Here is a 20,917-nt window from a genome sequence, read left to right on the forward strand (position 1 = left end):
CAGTCCATGGGATTGCATTCGGACACGCCTGAGCACGCATGTATGTTCACACATGCATACGCCAGTAAAAATTAATTTTAAAAAGTTACCACCAACTTAGTGACTTAAAATACCACAAACGTATTATCGTATAGCTCTTGACATCAGAACTCCAAAACGAATCTTCTGGGGCTGAAATCAAGGTGTCGGTGGCCTCTATCTGGAGGCTCTGGGGGGAGAATCCATTCCTTGCCTTTTCCAGCATCTAGTGGCTGAACTAACTGCATTCCTCAGCTGATTAACCCCTTCTTCCTCCATCTTCCAAACCAGTAGTATAAGGTCTTTAAATCATCTTGAAACCATCTCTCTGCCTCTCTGCCTTCTATGTCCATTGTCATGTCACCTCCAACTGACCATCCCATTTCCCTCTCCTAAGGACCTTTGTGATTATTATTAGGCCCACCTGGATAATTCAGACTACTTTCCCCTACATTTCAAGATCCTGAAACTTATTTGTATTGCCCCTTTGTTGCTCAGATGGTAAAGTGTCTGCCTGCAACGTGGGAGACCCGGGTTCGATCCCTGGGTAGGGAAGATCCCCTGGAGAAGGAAATGGCAACCCACTCCAGTACTCATGCTTGGAAAATTCCATGGATGGAGAAGCCTGGTGGGCTACAGTTCATGGGGTCGCAAAGAGTCGGACACGACTGAGCGACTTCACTTTCACTTTGTTACGTAAAGTAACATTCATGGATTCTGGAGCTTGTATGTGGACGTGTTGCAGGGGTGGTGGTTTTTCTGTCTACCACCAACTGTAAAGAAAACCAGTGCTCTGTGGGCCAGCCTGGACACACTGCTTCTCAGGTGGGTCCTAGGACTCTGGAGCAGCTGAACATTACTTGGGTGTGAGCTGTGGATAGCCTGGTGGAGTGTCTGTTTGAGGCATGTGCTGAGAAGCTGTGTACTTGACGACATCCCAGCGTGAAAAGTCTTTACAGCGCACACAGGAGCCCGTGTCTCTTGGTCACATGATCAGCCTTGGTTGATCACATGGTCTTTTGGTCTCTGATCTTCTGTGGAATTAGGATGACCACCTTGCCTCTGCATTCAGAGAAGTGCTATGCTGGTCAAATTGTGGGGATGGATCACTGTGCTCCCATCAAGTGAAGTGCACAGGTAGAGACTTCCCTGGTGGTCTGGTGGCCAAGTCTCCAAGCTCCCAATGCCGGCAGGCCTGGGTTCGATCCCTGGTCAGGGAACTATATCCCACGTGCCACAACTAAAAGATCCTACATGCTGCAGCTAAGACCCAGAACCTGCCAAATAAACAAACAAGTAATTAAATAAGTATATTTAAAAAAAAAGTGTGTAGGCGAGCTGATGTGTTAGGAACACACTGTGAGAGGGACTAGGCTAAGGTGAGAAGCTCACAGAGGAGCAGGCCCCGGGTGAAGGCAAGGGCCTTTAGGGAATATGTGTGTCCCCTGAACATATACTGAGCAGTCGTGTAGGCCCAGAACAAGGTGGGAGGTGGGGAGGGGAGTGATTGACAGGGTAGGCAGGGGCCACGTCAGGAATGGTCTAAGTGGGGCAGGGAGCCATCGGTGGGCTTGGAGCAGAATGAGGGCAGATTTGCACGTCAGGAGGTCACCTTGGTGACCAGAGGCCATGCCCTACCCCCTGCCACCTGCCCCAGGTCAGGACCCAGGACTGGTTCTTGGCCGAGTGCTGTTTGGGGCTTGGATGAAGGTGGAATGCTCAGTTGGTGGTGAACGGATGCTACAGGCAAGCCTCATTGCCCTTTGAGGCCAGGTCCCTAGGCCTGCCTCTGAGCAGCTTCGTCTACATCACAGAGCCCTGATTTACAGTGATTTTGGTTCCTGTGTGCAGAATATAGCCCCTCTCACTGTCTTGGTCTCCTTTCCATAGTGCATTCATGGCAAGTGCCCAATGAATATCTGTTAAAAACACATTGCAATAGAAATATAGGGAGAACAAGAGCAAAATGAAAAGCTGATGTGATTGGTCATCAGAGTCCTACACGCCTCAGGGCATGCTATTAAATGGAATGCATTTCCTTTTTGAAAAATGCTTCCTCTGCATGGCTTCTTGTGGCCCTCCTCAAACTCCCATCTCAGAGGAAAGAATTGTCTTTTAATCAAAAGACAATTTGAGGAGACTCAGACCCAGTGGAGTGAAGTGGTTTGCCCTTGGTCCCAGCTAGAGGATGAAGGATTACAGTACTTTCATTGGCCCCTGGATTACATTTTTTTCTTTCCCTCTCCTGAGACTCCCCTTTCCTCTCCATTCTAGCCCAATTATTCTTCCCTCTTTTAAACTTCTGGTACGCAGTGTTCTTACCCTGGATTTATCCTTTCTGACGTACTGTTTGTGACATTTCATACTCTGAATGCTTATTTATGGCCCTGTTACCATAGTTACATAGACCTTGTATGCCTTCTATACTGAGAGTTCTTGGAGGGTCAAGGTGTGATTTGAGATTTGTCTGTATGTGCTATGTGTGATTTGCATTCTTTGAATGAATGAACCACTTTGCTCTCAAGGGTAGGGATAATGACTTTCATTCACCACAGTACCTCGCCTAATGTTTGACTCATAATAGATGTGTGTCAGTCGCTCATTCATGTCTGACTCTTTGCGACCCCATGGACTATAGCCCACCGGGCTCCTCTGTCCATGGGATTCTCCAGGCAAGAATACTGGAGTGGGTTGCCATTCCCTTCTCCAGGGGATCTTCCCAACCCAGGGATCGAATCCTGGCATCCTGCATTGCAGACAGATTCTTTACCATCTGAGCCACCAGGGAATCCAAGTGAATTTTGGTCCTGGAGTTTTGTATGGGAGGCGAAGGGTATGGCTTGGGTGTCTTGGGGGTCCTAAGACCTAGGGGTCGTGGAGGTACTGTATCCTCTTCTTCCTGGTCTCCTTCTGGTTGTGGTGCTCTGGTTGTGGCCATCTGTAGCTTGGGCATCCTCCAGTTGCAGACTGTGGGCCTATCCCTAAGCAGTAATAGAGGCATTTAAGGTTTGAGTAAGGTATTAACACTTTGCAAAGTGTTTCAACTCAGGTGAGGAATTCTGGAATCTTGTATATACGTGGAAGGGAGGATGGAAGGAGGACAGCTGGAAAAGGAAGGTGAACCAGGAAGAAGGGGAGGGGAACCCCAACTGATCGTGGAGCTAATGTGCCATGATGATTTAGATTTTCTGTTAACCATTTCTTCCTCACTTTAATTAGAACGAGGTGTGTCCATCCCTTTCTGCACAGCTGTGCTTTCCCAAGGTCTGTGTTTATCTGAGCCCAGGGATACAGTTTCAGTGGGTGTGCCTGGCCTCAGGATAAGCCGAGTGAACATGCCTGCACCATATGGATGTGCTGGGACTGTGGCCTGAGACCCCAGGCTCCGTCAGAAGGCTTCCGCACATTGCATCTCGGTGTAACAACAGCCCATTAAATACCAGACTGCCAGCATATGGTTTTCCCCAGCATCCTCCTTGTCGGGTGGAAATTGTAGCTGTGTGGTTAGAATATTTTCCCATCAGTTAGCATCTAAGAATTAACATTTTGTGTGGGGGGAAGAATCCTGCAATTCATGCTGAATGGTGCACTTGCTGATGGTTACAGAAACAGTTAAACCAGAGTCTTAGCTGATCTTTCCCATGGTGGATAAGTGGTGGGTCAGGAAAAGGCGGGGCCACCAGGAGGATGCCGGGGGCTCCCGTGTGGATGCTGTAATTAAAGTGGGAAGTCTGGCGGAGCTGTTAGCCCTGCTATTAGGAGTGCAGATGGCTAGCGGCCACATCACTGAGAGTCAGAGGTAGACCTTTTAAAGTCCTTTCTTTTTCTTTTATGACCCACCGTCTATGCTCCAAGCATAGGTATGGAGGCAGTGAAGAATTTTCTCATTAAAAGTAACAGCTTATTCCCACACTCATTCCCGCTCTTGGAATGAAAAACCTGTTTCCTCGAACTTTAGGAATTGCCTATCTGTCGTGGCTTAATAGGGCTTTTGGACAAGAGTGTCTGGTAGGCAAATTTTATAACCAATCAGTGCTCAAAGTGGATCCAACTGGAAGGGCTCCAGCTGGCAGCTCATGGTCTCGCTCTCTCTCCCAATTTTACTGTTAATGAATTATTATTTAACCCCCAAACACAGAGCAGCCTGCTGCTATTGTTTCAGGGGAAGTGAGTACCCCTGATCCCCGTGGCCTGGCAGTTAGGAACCTCCTGGGCTGGAGGGAGTTGGGTGGGGGGGGACTGGGGGCGGGGGGCCATGAAGAGCGTGGATGTTGCTCGGTGACTGGCATGACCCTGGGTCTCTGCGATCATGTGTGCGTTGTGACTCCAAGGGGATCTGGGCTGGAAAAGCAAATTGGCTCCTCATGTTCTCCTGTTTTCCCGCAGGGAGTGGGGCTGGCCAGCAGAAACAGCGGGCTGCACAATATCACCTTCAGATATGACAGTAAGTAAATGACTTGACCACTGAAGAACAGAGCCCCTTCAGTGATCTAAAGCTTGCATGGTTGTGCTTAATCGGGGACCCTGCAGGTGCTCGAGTTGGGGGGTTTCCTGAACTTGCTCAGGTTTATCAACAGAGCCAAAGCACCTCAGACTCATCTAAGCCACCCAAGTATTTCAGAGCTTGAACAGGTCGGTTGTCCTCCAGAGTGCTGAGAGAAGCTGTGTGGGGAGACCTCCCCTGCTTTCTTCAGGAGATAGCCGTATCCTTAGGAACAACCCAGATGCCCTTGGGCCCAGCAGGGGTCACATGAGCAAAGCACCCCAAGCACAGGATGCTTGAGAGTGATAGGGACGGTGGTAAACTGGACAGCCCGTGTCTGGTCCTAGAGGAGCACTGGGTCCTCCGTTCCAGCTCAGTCAGATGTGGTTTCCAAGAGGAGTGGGGAATTTGAATTTTTTTAGTTTGAGCATTCTGATGGGGGAGGCATGCTGTGTGGCATTCAGGGACCTTAGTTCCCCGACCAAGGATTAAACCTATGCCCCCTGCATTGGGAGTACAAAGTCTTAACCACTGGACCACCAAGGGAGGTCCCAGCACGGATTTAAAAATATATATATTGTATATTACCATATGTAAAATAGATGACCAGTGCAAGTTCGATGCATGAAGCAGAGCACTCAAAGCTGGTGCTCTGAAACAACCCAGAGGGATAGGGTGGGGAGGAAGCGGGGAGGGGGGTTTCAGGATACGGGGGACATATGTACACCCAGGGTTGATTCATGTCAATACATGGTAAAAACCACCACAGTACTGTAATTATCCTCCAATTAAAATAAATAAATTAATTTAAAAAATATATTGGTGTTTACTTAAGAGTTTTCACAAACACAGAGTGGGCCGAGTTAATCTGTGTCTCAGATGGGCCCGGGCGTCTCCAGTCAGCCATCTCTGATGGGGGCCTGAGTTCTCACCCCATCCCGCACCTCATCAGCCGTGAACGATGGCCAACGACTCCACTGTTTGAAACCTCGGTTTTCTCATCATGTGAAGTAATGATTAACTTCCTCAGCACCATTTTGAGACTTAAGTGAGGTAATGCTTGTAACTGCTTATCTCAGGGTGTGGCCTTCAGTGTGCCCTCAGTGACTGATACCTGTTACTATCAGAAGTCATTCCAACTGGAGCTGGAACCCAAGCACCTTTTTGGGCCCTTCTGGCAAGGAATTGTGACTTTTTCTGACCAAATTGTTTCCTGAGGGCAGGTTGGGTTTTTTTTTTTTTTTCTGATGAAGCATGTAGAACCCCCTCTGAGCATCTGCTTTCATGCCCTAGAAGGTAATTATATAGAATTATGAGCAATTTTAGCCTTACGAGCCATAATTTATAGGTAAGAATGTTGACAGGAAGGAGATTGATTCATATTAGTGACTCCTGATGTTTGATTCATCTCTTGGGGAGAATCACGAGTAAGGGCTGGAGGTCACACTGGGCCTTTGGAATCAACACGGCTAAAGCAGGGTTTTTGAGGTTATGTGTGCAACCTAACAATTTTAAATACAAGTACGGATGTCAAGTCCATGCCCACAGTTGCTGACATGGGTGCTTTCACTGATGAGGACTTAACATGGGAAACTCGGATACTTCACGTCCATGAGGCGTGCATGTTCTGGGTAAATGTTATGATGGTAAGGAAAGATTTGCAAGTCCGTGAGACTTGACTCAGCTAAGTAAAGACACGTGTAAGGGATCTTTCTTTAGATTAGAAAGTTAATTTCTAATAATATGTTCTTGGTCCTGTGAGATCTTGTATTACGTTCAAAGTTCAAAACTTTCCAGTCAGCTGCAAACAACTATTTGCATCTCTAATTTAATGTGGGGTTTTGTGAAAGAGAATCCATACCTATAAAACTTAAAAGTGCCTTAGTGTTTCCTTCATGGGACTAGATGCGTGGCACCCATGCCAGTGTCTGTCTCTTGGTCATTATATTCTTTCTGATTCTTTGGCATTTAATTAGAATTTAATTCACAACTCAACTCCTGAGACATCTGAAGCTAGGTTGCATTTTGGCCAAATGTCATTTGGGCATAATTATTTTGTAACCAGAATCCAAAATGTTAGAGTTGCTAATAATTGGATCCAGGCTGTGCAAAAAAAAACTTAGTTATTGTTTTCCATTGAAAAAGATAATTTATTTCTCCCACAAGGAAATTCCTGTTACTGCTCTGTTGACTGGCTACTAGTTCTGTTTGAAATAGCTAAGAACCAATTACCAAGTTTTCACCAAAAGTATTAAAGTACAGAAATGTTACTTTTCTATTCCTTTTCCATTTAATGTTACAAAGAAAGAAAATGTCTTGCCTTTAAGATCTTGCTCTCAGATCTTGCCTCCTTTCACATTGGATTTCTTGTTTCTCCTTCAGGCTCTGAGGGGGTAATGCCTGAATAGATAATAATACATTTTTTTAATTCATAGACTTTATATTTGCATAATTGTATTTGCAGAAACCCAGAGAATGCCAATTTTGACATTAGAAATGAAAAAAAGAGGAAAGAAAAAAACATGACTTACTTTTGTTCATGAATCTTTTCCTAAAGCTGTTTGAAGTCAAAGGTTTCTTTCATTATGTACTGTGCAGTGCTAAGTTGCTTCAGTTGTGTCCAACTCTTTGGGACCTGTAGCCTGGCAGACTTCTCTGTCCATGGGATTCTCCAGGCAAGAATACTGGAGTGGTTTGCCCTTCTCCAGGGGATCTTCCTGACCCAGGGATCAAACTTGTGTCTCTCATGTCTCCTGCATTGGCAGGCGAGTTCTTTACAAGTGCCACCTGGAAGACCCCTTCTTTCATTATATATCTCAATAAATGAAAATGTCTGAACTTTATACATTTGGTGGGATTTTGTCGTCTTCTTTTTTCCTTTTTTTTTTTATTGGGAAGCTGGTCTCAGCCAGGATTTCTGCAGGTTAATACCTCTGACTCAGAACTTATGTTTCAGTCCAGCTTTGTGCTGGAGATAGAATGGCAAGAGCCTTTTGTGTGAGCCCTCAGAGGGGGTGTTGTGTCCTGGCCCTGGGCTGGTCACTAGCGACACTGCAAGCCCACCTAGTCGATCACTGTAGCTACAGTTTCCTTGTTTGTTCAATGTGTGTGTTAAACCAGATGTTTCAACATTTCTTCCCCCTACTTTAAAGTTCTCGTCTATCTAGAGAACACATGTAGAACACTTTGAGAGTGAGTTTTCATCAGAAGTAGAATTTGGTTTTATTAATCATTAACATCTTTTCAAAAGTAATACTGAAATGTAGAGGTGATTGTTTCTGAAGCAGATGGAGTTTGCAGAAGGGAGTGTGCCTTCTGTAGGAGTTAGGCAAAAAAGCAGAATACAGGGCAGAGTGGAAGATGGAGTTTCAAAGAGGAGGGGCGTGCTTTCAGTGTGTGTGTGTTGAACCCTTAGAAGAAGCTTTAGAAGAATATCATGTGCACGTTAAAAGGCTTGCAAAAGTATCCGTTAGACGTTAGCAGTTACTTCTGTGTGGTGGGAGGTTATGGATGACTTTTATGTTTTTCTTATGTTCTTTTGAGACTTTCAGATATCTTGTGAATATTTTTCGTCATAAAAAATGGGAAATGTGTGGTGTAGTTTATGGGGAGGGGGGATGGGAATGCCACAAACTCACCAAGCTTCTTAGAAAATACTTCTGAATGCTTCACCCCCAAAGCCCCCTGACTTCTGAGAGGGTAATGAGTAGGTTTGAAATCTGATGGAAGACCTTTTGCATCAGATACTAAAGTCTTCAGGCTTAATCACTGAAAAGAAATAGCGATAAAGCAACGTAATTCTGATGTCTGCAGTGAAGGCTGGCAGCTCTCCCTGCACGCGTGGCTGAAACAGCCTGCAGCCATCCTCTGAGGTCCCCTCCTGGTCTGGCTGGATGCTTCTGGCTGCTTTTTTAGGATCGTGCAGACTTTGAAAGTGTACTTAGCAACACCAGGTGGCACAGCTGCTGCACTGGCAGGTGGCAATGAGTCATGTCCTCAGACAAAATCAAAGAATCAGTGGTTTTCGTTTTTTTTCAAGCACCATGGGAGTGTTTGGATTCAGTGGGTGTTGTGGGTGTCTTTGATGAGGTAGTGTTGGGAACAAAAGTTTTACCTTTGTCTTGGTAGTTAACATCCAAGGTGCTCTGCTTATCACCAAATCTCTTGGTCCCTTTGGCAGGTCCTAATTGGATTCTTTAACAGCCTGGCTGTGAATGACGCCCCCTCGAGTTCACATCCTCCTAAGAGTTCCTCTTCCACAGTCACCTTGCCCTCTAGGCTTCTTCTGAAAAAGAATAAACCCCAGATTACTTGGTCATTGTTTGGTTTCCGATCACTCTGTAACATTGGAAAAAATTTTGAACTAACCTAAGTTATTACTGATTTAGGTAAACTGTCAGAGTAGTAAAAAAGTGAATGTCTGATACAGCAAACTCCAGACCTTACATAATCCTCCAGCCACTTTAACTCAAAAGCGAGGGGGTGGTAGTGTTATACATAAACCCTGCTGCAGCATCTTAACAGTTTTCCACACAGCTAACCTTTGATGTCATCTGTGGGCTTTGAAGCACACATCTTTAAACAGAGTAGATTTGGCTAACTCCGAGCATGCTCTGTATAATTTGAGAAGATGAACTTGGAAAAAGAAAGAAACAAATGTTTAAATCTAACTGTCCTGGTTCTCCCAACCCTCTAGACTGCACCACTTACTTGAATCCGGTGGGGAAGCACATGATCGCCGACGCCCAGAACATCACCATCAGTCAGTACGCCTGCCACGACCAAGTGGCTGTCACCATTCTTTGGTCCCCCGGGGCCCTCGGTAAGTGGTCCAAGTGGAGTCTACGATGGTGGGTGGTACCCAATACAGAGGTCCTAAGTGCAGTGGCCTCCTGGGGCCAAGTAGGTCTTGACACAAGTGTAGCTTAGGTGTGCCTCTGCACAGACACTACTTGATTGTAACTCTTGCTGCTTCATGCTGGGCTTCATGGCTCATCTTTTGTTCCCTTGGCTGTTATCGAAAGAGATGTAGGTTTGTAAATAATAGTGTGTGAATGGTAAATGTCACTGAGGTCTTTCTTGTGTGTCTCAGCAGGAGTGGGGGTATGAGTGGCCTAGCCGAGAATGTAATGGATTCAGGATCCAGCATTTCTGTGGCCACATCGAGATGCACCAGCCTAGCCTTGGCACATTTTGTGAGTTGTCAGGACAACCCCAGTTTTCAGGAGAAATCACGGAATCAACAATTTTTAAATGTTGGAAACGAACTGAATTTATACTTAAATTGTATGGACTGAAAAAAAAAGCCAAACAAACAGAAAAAACAACAACAACAAACCTACATTATCTGGCCAGATTCAGGTTATGGCTGAATCTGCTTGTCCTCTTTAATGAATTGATGATGCCCAGGATAGGATGAGGTAGTTGAGTGTGGGATATGAAGAGGGCTCATTTGTTCAGATGGGCCTGGGTTTACACCTAGGATGAGCTACCCAGGTGCGCTTGTAGTAAAGAATCCATCTGCCACTGTGGGAGATGCAAGAGACACAGGTTCAGTCCCTGGGTCAGGAAGATTCCCCTGGATAAGGAAATGGCAACCCACTCCAGTATTCTTGCCTGGAAAAATCCCATGTGAAAAAGAGCCTGGCAATCTACAGTCCACGGGGTTGCCAAGAGTCAGACACGGCAGTGTGTGCTCACACACACACAGACAACCTTTAGGAGAAACATTTAAACATGTCTGAGCCTCAGCTTCCCCATCTGAGGCATATGACTTTCTCCTCATTTAAGAGTTAGAAACAGAGTGGATACATGTATATGTATAACTGATTCACTTTGCTATTCAGCAGAAGCTAATACAACATTATAAATCAACCTAGACTGAACAGTTTCACTTCATTCACTTCACTCACTTCATACTTTCTCATTGGAGAAGGAAATGGCAACCCACTCCAGTTTTCTTGCCTGGAGAATCCCATGGACAGAGGAGCCTGGCGGGCCATGGTCCATGGGGTCACAGAGAGTTGGACACGACTGAAGTGATTGAGCACGCATAATCAAAAAAAATTGCAAAAACAAAAGATTATTGAGTGGAAATGTACAATGGGATAACTACTTTGGGAAAACTTTTTGTTTTCTCCTGAACAGTTATATGTGTATTACCACATGATCCAGCCATTTGACTACTATTTACCCAAGAGAAAGGAAACCATATATCCACACACACATTCATAGCAGCTTTATTTTCAGTTGTCCAAAACTAGAAACATCCTGAATGTCCAGTGCATAAACTGATACACCAGCTGTGGTGTGGTCACACAATGGAACACCACCCAGCAATGAAGGAATGAAATCGTGATATACTTAACAATGTGGATGAATTTCAAGATAGTTTTTCTGAGTGAAATCAGCAAGACCAAAAAAAAAAAGCATTGACACATTCAATAAAATACAAACAAAGCTTTAGGGGCAAAAAGCAGGTTCCTTATTGCCTGGGAACAGAAGTGAGGGGGAGTATAAAGAGACATGAGGAAGAATTGGGAGGTGATAAGTAAGTTCTTGGTTTTAATGACAGTTTCATGGGTATACACATAAGTCAAAGTATATGAAAATGTTCTCTGTAAAATGAAACTAATTGTATGCCAATTATGCCTCAATAAACCTGTTAAAAGTAGAAAAAGAATTAAGGACAACACACACACAGAGTACATTTCTAAAGAGAACTCTTAAAAACAGTGTCTGTTGTTATCATCATCTGTTGTTATCATCATCAGATCCCGGTCCTCAGGTTTCCTAGGATATTGCCACCCAATCTTAGAATTTAAAAAAAAAGTCTGACCAAGGAAAAAGTAAGATAAAGTGGTAAATCTCAAAGGAACCAGATTCAGAAAAGGTGAGTACAGAGACAGGGAGAATGGATCAGACCTGTGGGCCTGACTCACTTCTCTGTGTAAATACCCCTGGGTCTGAATGCAACAGGTTTTCCAAAAATAACATTATCTTAACATTTAAAAGGAAAAACATCCTCTGTGGATAAAAGAGAAGTGGTCATTCCAACCTAAGGCTAAAAATGGTTAAAGGGTTGGCCTGACACATTGCAGTCTCCCTCTTTAGAATGAAAGAAAGAGATGTGAGGAGAACTGACATGGGGAACCCTGAGGGCAGAAAGATGAGCTTTTCCTGCATGACAGTGTGTGGGTGGGGATGGCTGGATAGATTGTAGCAATTTCTATGAGGTTCTATTAAGGAGACTCCTTGGGAGATAGACTCACTGGAAAAGACTCTGATGCTGGGAGGGATTGGGGGCAGGAGGAGAAGGGGACGACAGAGGATGAGATGGCTGGATGGCATCACCGACTCAATGGACATGAGTCTGAGTGAACTCCGGGAGTTGGTGATGGACAGGGAGGCCTGGCGTGCTGCGATTCATGGGGTGACAAAGAGTTGGACACGACTGAGCGACTGAACTGAACTGAACTGGGAGATAGAAAAACACATGCGTTACGAGTACTCTGGGTTTGATCCGACCTGGGCCATTTCATCCCTCTGTGACTCTGGGCAAGTCATCTAGTGTCTGTACACCTCTGTTTCCTCATCTATAAAGTGGGGACAATACCTTCCTCTTGTGGTTGTGAGAAGGATTCAATCAGTTAAATGACAAGGAGTAAATAAGTCCGTTTATTTTACTGCCCTATAAAATTATAAACATGGTCTAACTATGAGATGTTATAATATTTTGATAAACCAGTTACTATAAGATTTACATTTACTCCCAGACTTGGAATAGTGGTTTTCCAGGCAAGTCTTTTTGAATATAAGAACTGGAATCACCCACTCCCACCTCCAACTGATGAATTTGTCTGTAATTGTGAGAGGTACAGTCTTACAGTCATATCAATCACCTGGCTTTTGTTTAAACAGTTCTGGCAACAATGCATGAATTAAATCTTAGTATAAATAATAAGGATTTGTTCAAAAATATTTGGAGGGGAGGAATGGGAGGATTTCAAAAGACAAGTTCCTGTGAGATCTGAATAGTTGCTGGTCAGAAACCTTGGATCTGGTCAGCATGTGTGAATCTCTGGCTGTGGATCCGCCAGCCCTCACTCCTGCAGGAAGCTTTGTACTCAAAATACTACAACACGGCAGGGTCCGGACTTGTGCCCTCTATGCTCCAACCTCTTAAGTCGTGAAGCTCTAATTGTAACTCCTTTGCCCTTCCCACCATAAAATATGTGCTCTTCATCAAATAATTACAGGATTGGAGAACCTATTCGAAAGAGAAAAAGATTTCCTTGGCCTTTGCCATCGATAATTTGCCACCTGCTTAATTGCATCCTGTGCAATTACTCTTGCCCTGGAAAGGGGAAGGGTTGAAAATGTCTCCTTGTCTGGTGTTTCGAAAGAATGCGAAATCGATATCTTGCCAATTGAGGCCTGCTTCGGGGAGCTCCAGCTGCAGTTGGACCTCTCCAGTCTCCATGGGATACGAAGCCCTAGCACCGGCTCCCGTGGCCATCAGAGCTTAATCCTTTTGAAAGCAGCTAGTTGGACGTGCAGCAGGGGAAGCTCAGGTGGCAGGAGGCTGGGCCAGTCCCTTTCAGTGGCGCTGTGGGCGTCCCGGGGGCCTCTGAGGGCAGCATCAAGAGCGCACACTGGGCAGCTCTTGGGTGTCTGCCTTTCAGGCATGATTAGAGCAAGAACGGCTTTGTAAATCACATAGGCATTCTCCTAAGCTATTTAATCTCCAGCCCAGGACCCCCTTGGGTGCAGACACACACTTTGCTGGGAATTTTCTACGTTGCTCAGTGAAACATGCCAGCAAATATAGGACTAAAACGGAAAGTACTTGAAACATGGTTTGGGGCAAGTCCCTAGTCAGCACTGGAGATGATTGTCAGCTGAATACACCTTGTTTAATGACATAGAAATTATATATTCCACTGCAGATTTTTATGATCAATTGTGACTTGGGTCTAAATATTTGAACCCTAATGTCATAAAGCAAACGGACGTTGGTGAAATGGCTGGCAGGATTAGAAATTTATTCATTAGTAATGGTGGGACAGAAAATCACCTGGCCTGTACAAGAGGAATACAGGGTATGCCTTTTTCCTTTCTGTAAACCCAGATATTCCTGCCTGACTTAGAATGCCTTTTACTCTGTTGTATAGGGGGAGAGGACGGTGATCTTAGAGGAAGGAAAGTGTGTTCAAAAGTAATTAGGTCCTCTTTTCATATTAATAAAAGCATTCTGCTTTGCTCAGGCATCGAATTCCTAAAAGGATTTCGGGTCATACTGGAGGAGCTGAAGTCAGAGGGACGACAGTGCCAACAACTGATTCTAAAGGACCCGAAGCAGCTCAACAGTAGCTTCAAAAGAGCTGTAAGTCGCATGCAGGGGAATGCACCCCTGAAGACGCGCCATTGTTCTGGGGACTGAATGGTCTATTGAGAGCCTGCGAAACTGCAGGAGGAGGGGCTGTGGACTCCAGCCCGCCTGCCCAGGTGGGCAAGCCTGCTGCACACTCCCAGAAACCCTCCAGCACGTCCCGGTGGTAGACAGACACACCTCTCAGGTTACAAGCTGGAGTGGAGCAGCCGTCCTGGAAGGTGGCTTTGTGCCCTCAGGAGAGGATGTGGGCTCTACCCCACCAGCTTGGAGCCTCGGCTTCACTGTCGGAAAAACAGACAGTGTTGTCCATATTCCTTTTCATTTAGGGGTCTAAACCTAAACTTGGTCTGGAAAAGAAACATGACTTCTTCCTTCCCTGGGACACCCCCCCCCAACCCTAGAACTGTGTCTGGGGGACCATCAGGATGGACTGGAACTCTTGCACGTAGGTAGAGGCGTGGGTGATTTCTCTGTGACATCACACATGTTTTTTGATCCCTTTTAGGGGATGGAATCTCAACCTTTCCTGAATATGAAATTTGAAACAGATTACTTTGTAAAGATCGTCCCTTTTCCTTCCATTAAAAACGAAAGCAATTATCACCCTTTCTTCTTCAGAACCCGCAGTGAGTATGGTCTTTCCTGCCTACTTTCCACGGGGAGATATTTCTCCTGCTTTTAAAGACATTTTGACAGAGATATGTTCAAGAGTACATGAAATACTAGTATGAAACTAGCATGGAGAAGAGAAAAGCATCCAGAAATGCATTTTTTAAAATTAAGATTTGACCCAGGCTTCTGTGGCGACTCAGTGGTCAAGAATCTGCCTGCCAATGCAGGAGACATGTGTTTGACCCCTGGGCCAGGAAGATCCTCTGGAGAAGAAAATGACAATGCACACTAGTATTCTTGCCTGAGAAATCCCATAGACAGAGGAACCTGGCAGGCTTCAGTCCATGGGGTCACAAAAGCGTCAGATACAATCGAGCAACTAAGCAACAACTGTTCATCTAACCAGAAACACCCGTTCCTGGCTTGTTATAGAGCAGACATGACAGTTGACCTTTGTTGAAGGTGCTGCAATACAGCCATGTAGTAAAATTGTTTAACTTAAGAAGAGGAAAAGAAAGTATAAGTTTATTTTAAGGTGAAGGGTAAGCATGAAATGATTCCATTCTGTACCTGTCCTCAGGAGGGTGGCCTCTGTGGGTGGCTGCCTGTCATTTTTTCAAGATTAGGTTAAGAAAATCAAGTAGTGTCCCTGAGGTCACCTCATTCTAGGAAGTTTATTTATTTAACATCTCTGTGCCAGACTCCATTCTACATACTTCCCAAGTATTAATGCAGTTGACCTCCATAACAGCCCTACAAAGGATTTAATCTTGCCATCTCCACTTAGCAGAGGTGGAGCCACGCACAGAGAGGTTAAAGGGGCTGCTGGGGGGCTGGGATTTGAATGCCACGGAGCCCGACTCTGGAGTCCTCACCCTGCAACCAAGCACTGGCTGTACAGGGTTCCCCTCTCTGCCTGCCTCTCCTTTTCCACCTGTTCTGTGTCTTTCAACAGCCCAAATTGCTGCTTTAGAGTTCTTACTCTGCTCTGCAGAGTTCTTACCCTGATGGTTTTCTTCTTTTAACACGGTAGTGGTTTTCTATGCAGAGACGTTCGTTGTCTTAATGAAAATAAGATTCCATAGGACAGAGACCATGTGCATTTTACAGTATCTCTCAGTGCCTTACATGTAACAACCAGATAGAGGATTCAAAGAATGTTTTTATGGAAAGCTTGCCTAAATCAAAACTAGCCTACTTTAATTTTCTTCATCAGAATCAGAGTCTTTCTGGGGGTGAGGCGGGACAGAAGGTGCATTTATCACCATTTCAGGGCACCGTGACCTTAATGCAGCCTTTGATTTTCTTGGCATCGTAAGCATATTTTCCAGAGGGTCCTCCTGTGTTAGCAGCATGGCATATAGGGCCTCTGTCATGGTGTTTTGTTTTTTTCTTTAATCACATTTAAATCCGATTTCAAAGCTCCTCGTTTTCAGCACTGGTACTGCTTGCTACTTAGTAGATGGCTGGATGTCATTTTTAGACTCCATCAAAAGGATTTTAAGTTGGAGAGCCAGCAGAAGTTAAAGTAACCTCAAGAAAAGTTGCCAGGATCACTCCAGTGTTCTCTTATGCCTAACCACTCTGCAATTGGGTAGGGGCTGGCATTATTTCTGCCTACAGCTAAAACAGAGCCCCTCCATAGGACAGAAACATGAACACAGTCCTGCTGCCCTTGGGCATGGCCTTGAAACTATGTAATACCTGACAAGCTTTTAAAAAGTAGGTGACTTCATATTGTTTCCACTTAAGTGGCATAAAATGAGCTGCATTAATATCTTTATATTGTACAATTCAAATTTTCACAAGATACAACTGGGCTATACTGAAAAGCATTGTTGAATCGATGCAGTTGCTATGTTTTACATTCTTTCCAGAAACGTTCAGTGCTGAATATTTATATTGTATTGAATTGTTAGATGAGGAAGATGTCAAACTGCCCTAAAACTAAAAACATGTGTCTTTCTTAATAGCGTGTGACCTGCTATTGCAGCCGGACAACCTGGCTTGTAAACCCTGTAAGTATAGCTGTCCTTGGTATTCCCAGGTGGCACAGTAGTAGAGAATCTGCCTGCCAGTGCAGGAAATGTCAGAGAAGTGGGTTTGATCCCTGGGTTGGGAAGATTCCCTTGAGGAGGAAATGCCAACTCACTCCAGTATTCTTACTGGGATAATCCCATGGACAGAGGAGGCTAGCGGACTACAGGCCCTTTGGTTGCAAAGAGTTGGACATGACAGAGTGACAGAGTGACTGAGCTGTCTTTGTCCAATCCCAAGTGGAGTCAGGGTGGCCTCAGGGTACTCACTCTGGTCCTTCCTCCCCCTAGTCTGGAAGCCTCGGAACCTCAACATCACTCAGCACGGTTCGGACATGCAGGTATCTTTTGACCATGCGCCCCACACCTTTGGCTTCCGTTTCTTCTATCTTCATTACAAGCTCAAGCATGAAGGACCCTTCAAGCGAAAGACCTGTAAACAGGTAAGCTGCTGGGTATGCATAAAGAAACCACTGCGTGTTTTAAAGTGACCCCAGAGCCTCTGGAATTTGGATGGTTCAGTGTGAACATGAAGCTCTGTGGTCTGTGAGCAGTAGGTAGCTATTCCAGAATGTTATCACTGAGTTCATCTCAGGGTCATCCTGAGTCACCCCTCACTCTCTAATTATCTAATTATCTCTTCCCTATCTGGCCCAGTGCTGATGTAGCCAGTGAAGTTTTACCAAAGGAACCGAAACAGTGACGTAATTGTCAGTTCTTAAGTATTTCAGACCTGAATCAGGTGCTCACTGTGTGCCAGTCAGCAAGCTCTGTGGTCATTGAGTCTTTACAGCTCAATGAAACCAAAGCTGCTGTTACCCTTCTTTTAGAGATGTAGAACCTGAGGCCCGTGGAGGTCGCCTGGCCTGCTGCTTAAGCCCTCACAGCTAATCTGGGAGCCAAGTCACTAGCATGTCAGGGGCTCGTAATTTATACAGAGGCCAAGGTTAACTTGAAATTCAGTTAACCAAGTCCTTAAATTTGAGATAGTCAGAGGGAGTGGACGGTATTTCATGGAAGTTCACGAGGCTGCTCGATGACCCCACAAGAGTACCAAGAGAGGCTTTTGGTCCTGGTGGCAGAAACCAGCACCCTTACAGATGCGTGTGCCGAGTTTGGTTTTCCTGCCTGCTCTCACCTCTGTCATTGACCTTCTACTCAAGTCAAAATTATGGCACATAAAATATGCACAAACAGGGGAGGGTAATTCTTTCCCGTTTATTAAGTAAAAGGTTTTCTAACTAGCTGCTTTGTCTTCAAATAAAAAACTGCTGCTCTGGGCACTACCAGCCAAGCATAGTCTCTGACAGGGGTCGAGGGTTCTCCTGGGCCTTTTATCAGAGTGAAGTTCAGATATGCACAGTTGCTTTCTAATTGTCATCTTCTGAAAACATAATTGAAACTGGTGGGAAGTCTCCTTCATTCAGTTCCAAAACAAAAGAGGGGTCCTGGTGACCGTCACTGAGAAGAAAGTTTTAAAGTGTTATTTGTTTCTTTGCAGGAGCAAAATACAGAGATAACCAGCTGCCTTCTTCAAAATGTGTCTCCTGGGGATTATATAATTGAGGTACACACAACTCAAGAAAGCCCTATTATTTTTATTAAAAAACATTTTTTTTTTTTTTTTGCTGTACCATGTGGCTTGCAGGATCTTAGTTCCCTAACCAGGGACTGAACCCAGAGCCTTGCCAGTTAAAGCACTGAGTCCTAATCACTGGACCACCAGGGAATTCTGTTTTTTTCAAAAAGTTTTATTGAAGTATAGTTGATTTACAATGTTATGTTAATTTCTGCTGTATAGCAAAGTGATTCAGTTATACATGCACACACATATACATTTCCTATTTTATGTTCTTTTCCATTATGATTTGTCACAGGATATTGGATGTAGTTCCCTGTGCTATACAGTAGGGCCTTACTATTTATCTATCCTCTGTATACTCATTTGCTTGGAAAAGCAGAGATGTATCTGACCGTTACTGTCTAATCTCGGCTTGAAAACGGTCACAGGCAACAGTAGCTCTGCCCTCCCCTTGCCCCACTGACCACAGATGGAAAAATGAATGGAATCTGTTGAGATGCTATCACTTAAGAAAAAAAAATAACACAGCATCCTCTGCTTTGCAGCTGGTCGATGACAGTAATACGACAAGAAAAGTGATGCATTATGCCTTAAAACCAGGTGAGATTTTGTGTGTGTGTTTGAAATGTTGCCTCTGGACTACAGAGTGGACCAAGGTATTTGATACTTTCCTTACTTCATGGTTTAGGAAAAGAAAATACTTGAGCTCCTCACTCTTACATGATGTTCCATCAAATCTGACTTTGCTTCCACCCTAATGTTGATGCCTGGAAGATCAAAGCCAGTGTGTTACATGTGTCACTGGGATTAAATAAGTAGTCAATTGTCCTCAGAAGCAAAGTGGTGGGATGGGAGGTTTCCTTAGGCAGATTCTCACTCAAAGGTATTCAGTGATCTCAGCAGATTCTAGCTGTTAAATTGTGTTCTACAGCCTTTTAAAGTGAATCCTTTTATAACTACTGAATCATTACTAGAGAAAGGTGGTCAGGGAGTCTTGGAACCTGTTATGTGGCTTATTTTTAAAAAGAAAAAAATGTTTCTCTTTGAACCTGTTACACTGCTGACATCTAAAAGCCTTCCCTTTGAAACTTCCCAGTGCATTCCCCGTGGGCTGGGCCCATCAGAGCCGTGGCCATCACCGTGCCATTGGTCGTCATATCGGCATTCGCGACGCTCTTCACGGTGATGTGCCGCAAGAAGCAACAAGGTATTTGTGTGGTGTGCCCCCCACAATCCAAGTTGGCAGGACTGGGGCCAACAGAGGGAGATTGGGAGCACTTGGTCCCTCCAGGCAGTTGACTGGGAAGCCACACAACTCCTGTAGTCAGTTCCTTGGCTGCTGTAGTTCCCAGAATTAAAATACTTGACTTTTAACCTCAGGAGCCACTAAAAGGACAGGTGTACTTCCCTTCTAAAACTCAGGATGATAAATTCATGAGCATATAAGCAGTCCAAAGGTGTGAGTAAGGGAAGAGGTAGGGCTTTATCACTTATAAAAGTCTGATGACAGGAGAGAAACTTGTGGGACACTTGGAAACGTATCCTTAGTCTGAGCGGTGGTTACAGAGGTATATACTTAGATGAAAATTTCCTGAAATGTACTCTTAAGATTTATGCACTTTACCTTTGTAAGTTGTACATAAAAACTCCCCCAAACCTCAATGAAAGTTTTAAAGAACGTCAGCTCTTTATTGAAGCGTCATTGGTCAGGTAGCTTCACTCAGTTGGAAGAGCTGGTTCGAGATACTGCTGACCAGAGCGGAGGGTGGATGGCCCCTGCAGTGTTTTTGGCTTAACCAAGCTCAGTTTCTGGTGAAGAACAAATTTTGGCCATTTTTGGCTCCACTGGAGAAATCAGCTGTCCCATTCCCCGAGGTGACCCAAGGGGCTGGTAGAGTTAGGGAGCTGGGAGTACTCCAGGTGACACGGCGACTGTTGTTTCTTGAAGACAGCATTACGTCTCGAGTCATAGGGAACTAGTCAGAGCGTTGCTTATGGGCACCAACCCTATCTTCTTGTCCCCTTTAGAAAATATATATTCACACTTAGATGAAGAGAGTTCGGAGTCCTCCACGTACACCACAGCACTCCCCAGGGAGAGGCTCCGGCCTCGGCCCAAGGTCTTCCTCTGCTATTCCAGTAAAGATGGCCAGAATCACATGAACGTTGTCCAGTGCTTTGCCTACTTCCTCCAGGATTTCTGTGGCTGTGAGGTGAGGAATCTAAAGTCTCTTCTTTTATCCTGGGTGGGATGTGTGCTAATAAACTCCTAGCTTCCAACCCAGGGGTTAGCCGTGGCACTCTTCTTTGAGTCTGTCATAGCCATCATTGAAACTAAATGTTTGCTGACACATAGTTCTAACCCCGACACGCTCCTGCTCAAAAGCCTTGAGTGGCACCCACCTCGCAGGAAGTTTTTTAAGCTTTAAAGACTTGTTGGGTGTATGGATGGTGGAGCAGATGGCCGTGTGCAATGAGGGTGGTGGGAGGAGGTCATCATGGCATTGGAGGGTCAAAGAGAAAATGGTAAGTAAAGAAGTGGGTTTAGACAATTCTTTGGGGGAGCTTTGCTAATAAGGGAAAACAACATGTTACGTGCTCATATGGTCTACTCTGGTTTCTTGCCTATTCTTTTGAGTTAAGCTATTAACATGTAACTTTTTTATAATGTCATAGTGTTCATTTTCGAGTGAAGTTTGAAGCTCTCACGGAAAACACGCTCTGTTTCTTACAGATGCAAGAACTGTACAATAATTCTGTTTTTTGTTGTTGTTTACTCGCTAAGTTGTGTC

General features: G+C 44.8%; 1 protein-coding gene across 1 annotated transcript in view; it reads left to right on the forward strand.

Moving 5' to 3' along the window:
• The window catches only part of IL17RD (interleukin 17 receptor D), a 68,142-nt gene that overhangs the window by 35,464 nt on the left and 11,761 nt on the right, over positions 1-20,917 (forward strand). The window contains exons 2-11 of the mRNA XM_055557437.1: positions 4,405-4,462; positions 9,198-9,323; positions 13,768-13,886; positions 14,401-14,521; positions 16,481-16,525; positions 16,835-16,986; positions 18,045-18,110; positions 18,671-18,725; positions 19,222-19,332; positions 20,154-20,338. Of these exons, the coding sequence (XP_055413412.1) occupies positions 4,405-4,462; positions 9,198-9,323; positions 13,768-13,886; positions 14,401-14,521; positions 16,481-16,525; positions 16,835-16,986; positions 18,045-18,110; positions 18,671-18,725; positions 19,222-19,332; positions 20,154-20,338 (1,038 nt within the window). The remainder of the gene's footprint in view (positions 1-4,404; positions 4,463-9,197; positions 9,324-13,767; positions 13,887-14,400; positions 14,522-16,480; positions 16,526-16,834; positions 16,987-18,044; positions 18,111-18,670; positions 18,726-19,221; positions 19,333-20,153; positions 20,339-20,917) is intronic.

The sequence above is a fragment of the Bubalus kerabau genome, chromosome 20 (genome assembly GCF_029407905.1).
Source record: "Bubalus kerabau isolate K-KA32 ecotype Philippines breed swamp buffalo chromosome 20, PCC_UOA_SB_1v2, whole genome shotgun sequence".
Lineage (NCBI taxonomy): Eukaryota > Metazoa > Chordata > Mammalia > Artiodactyla > Bovidae > Bubalus > Bubalus kerabau.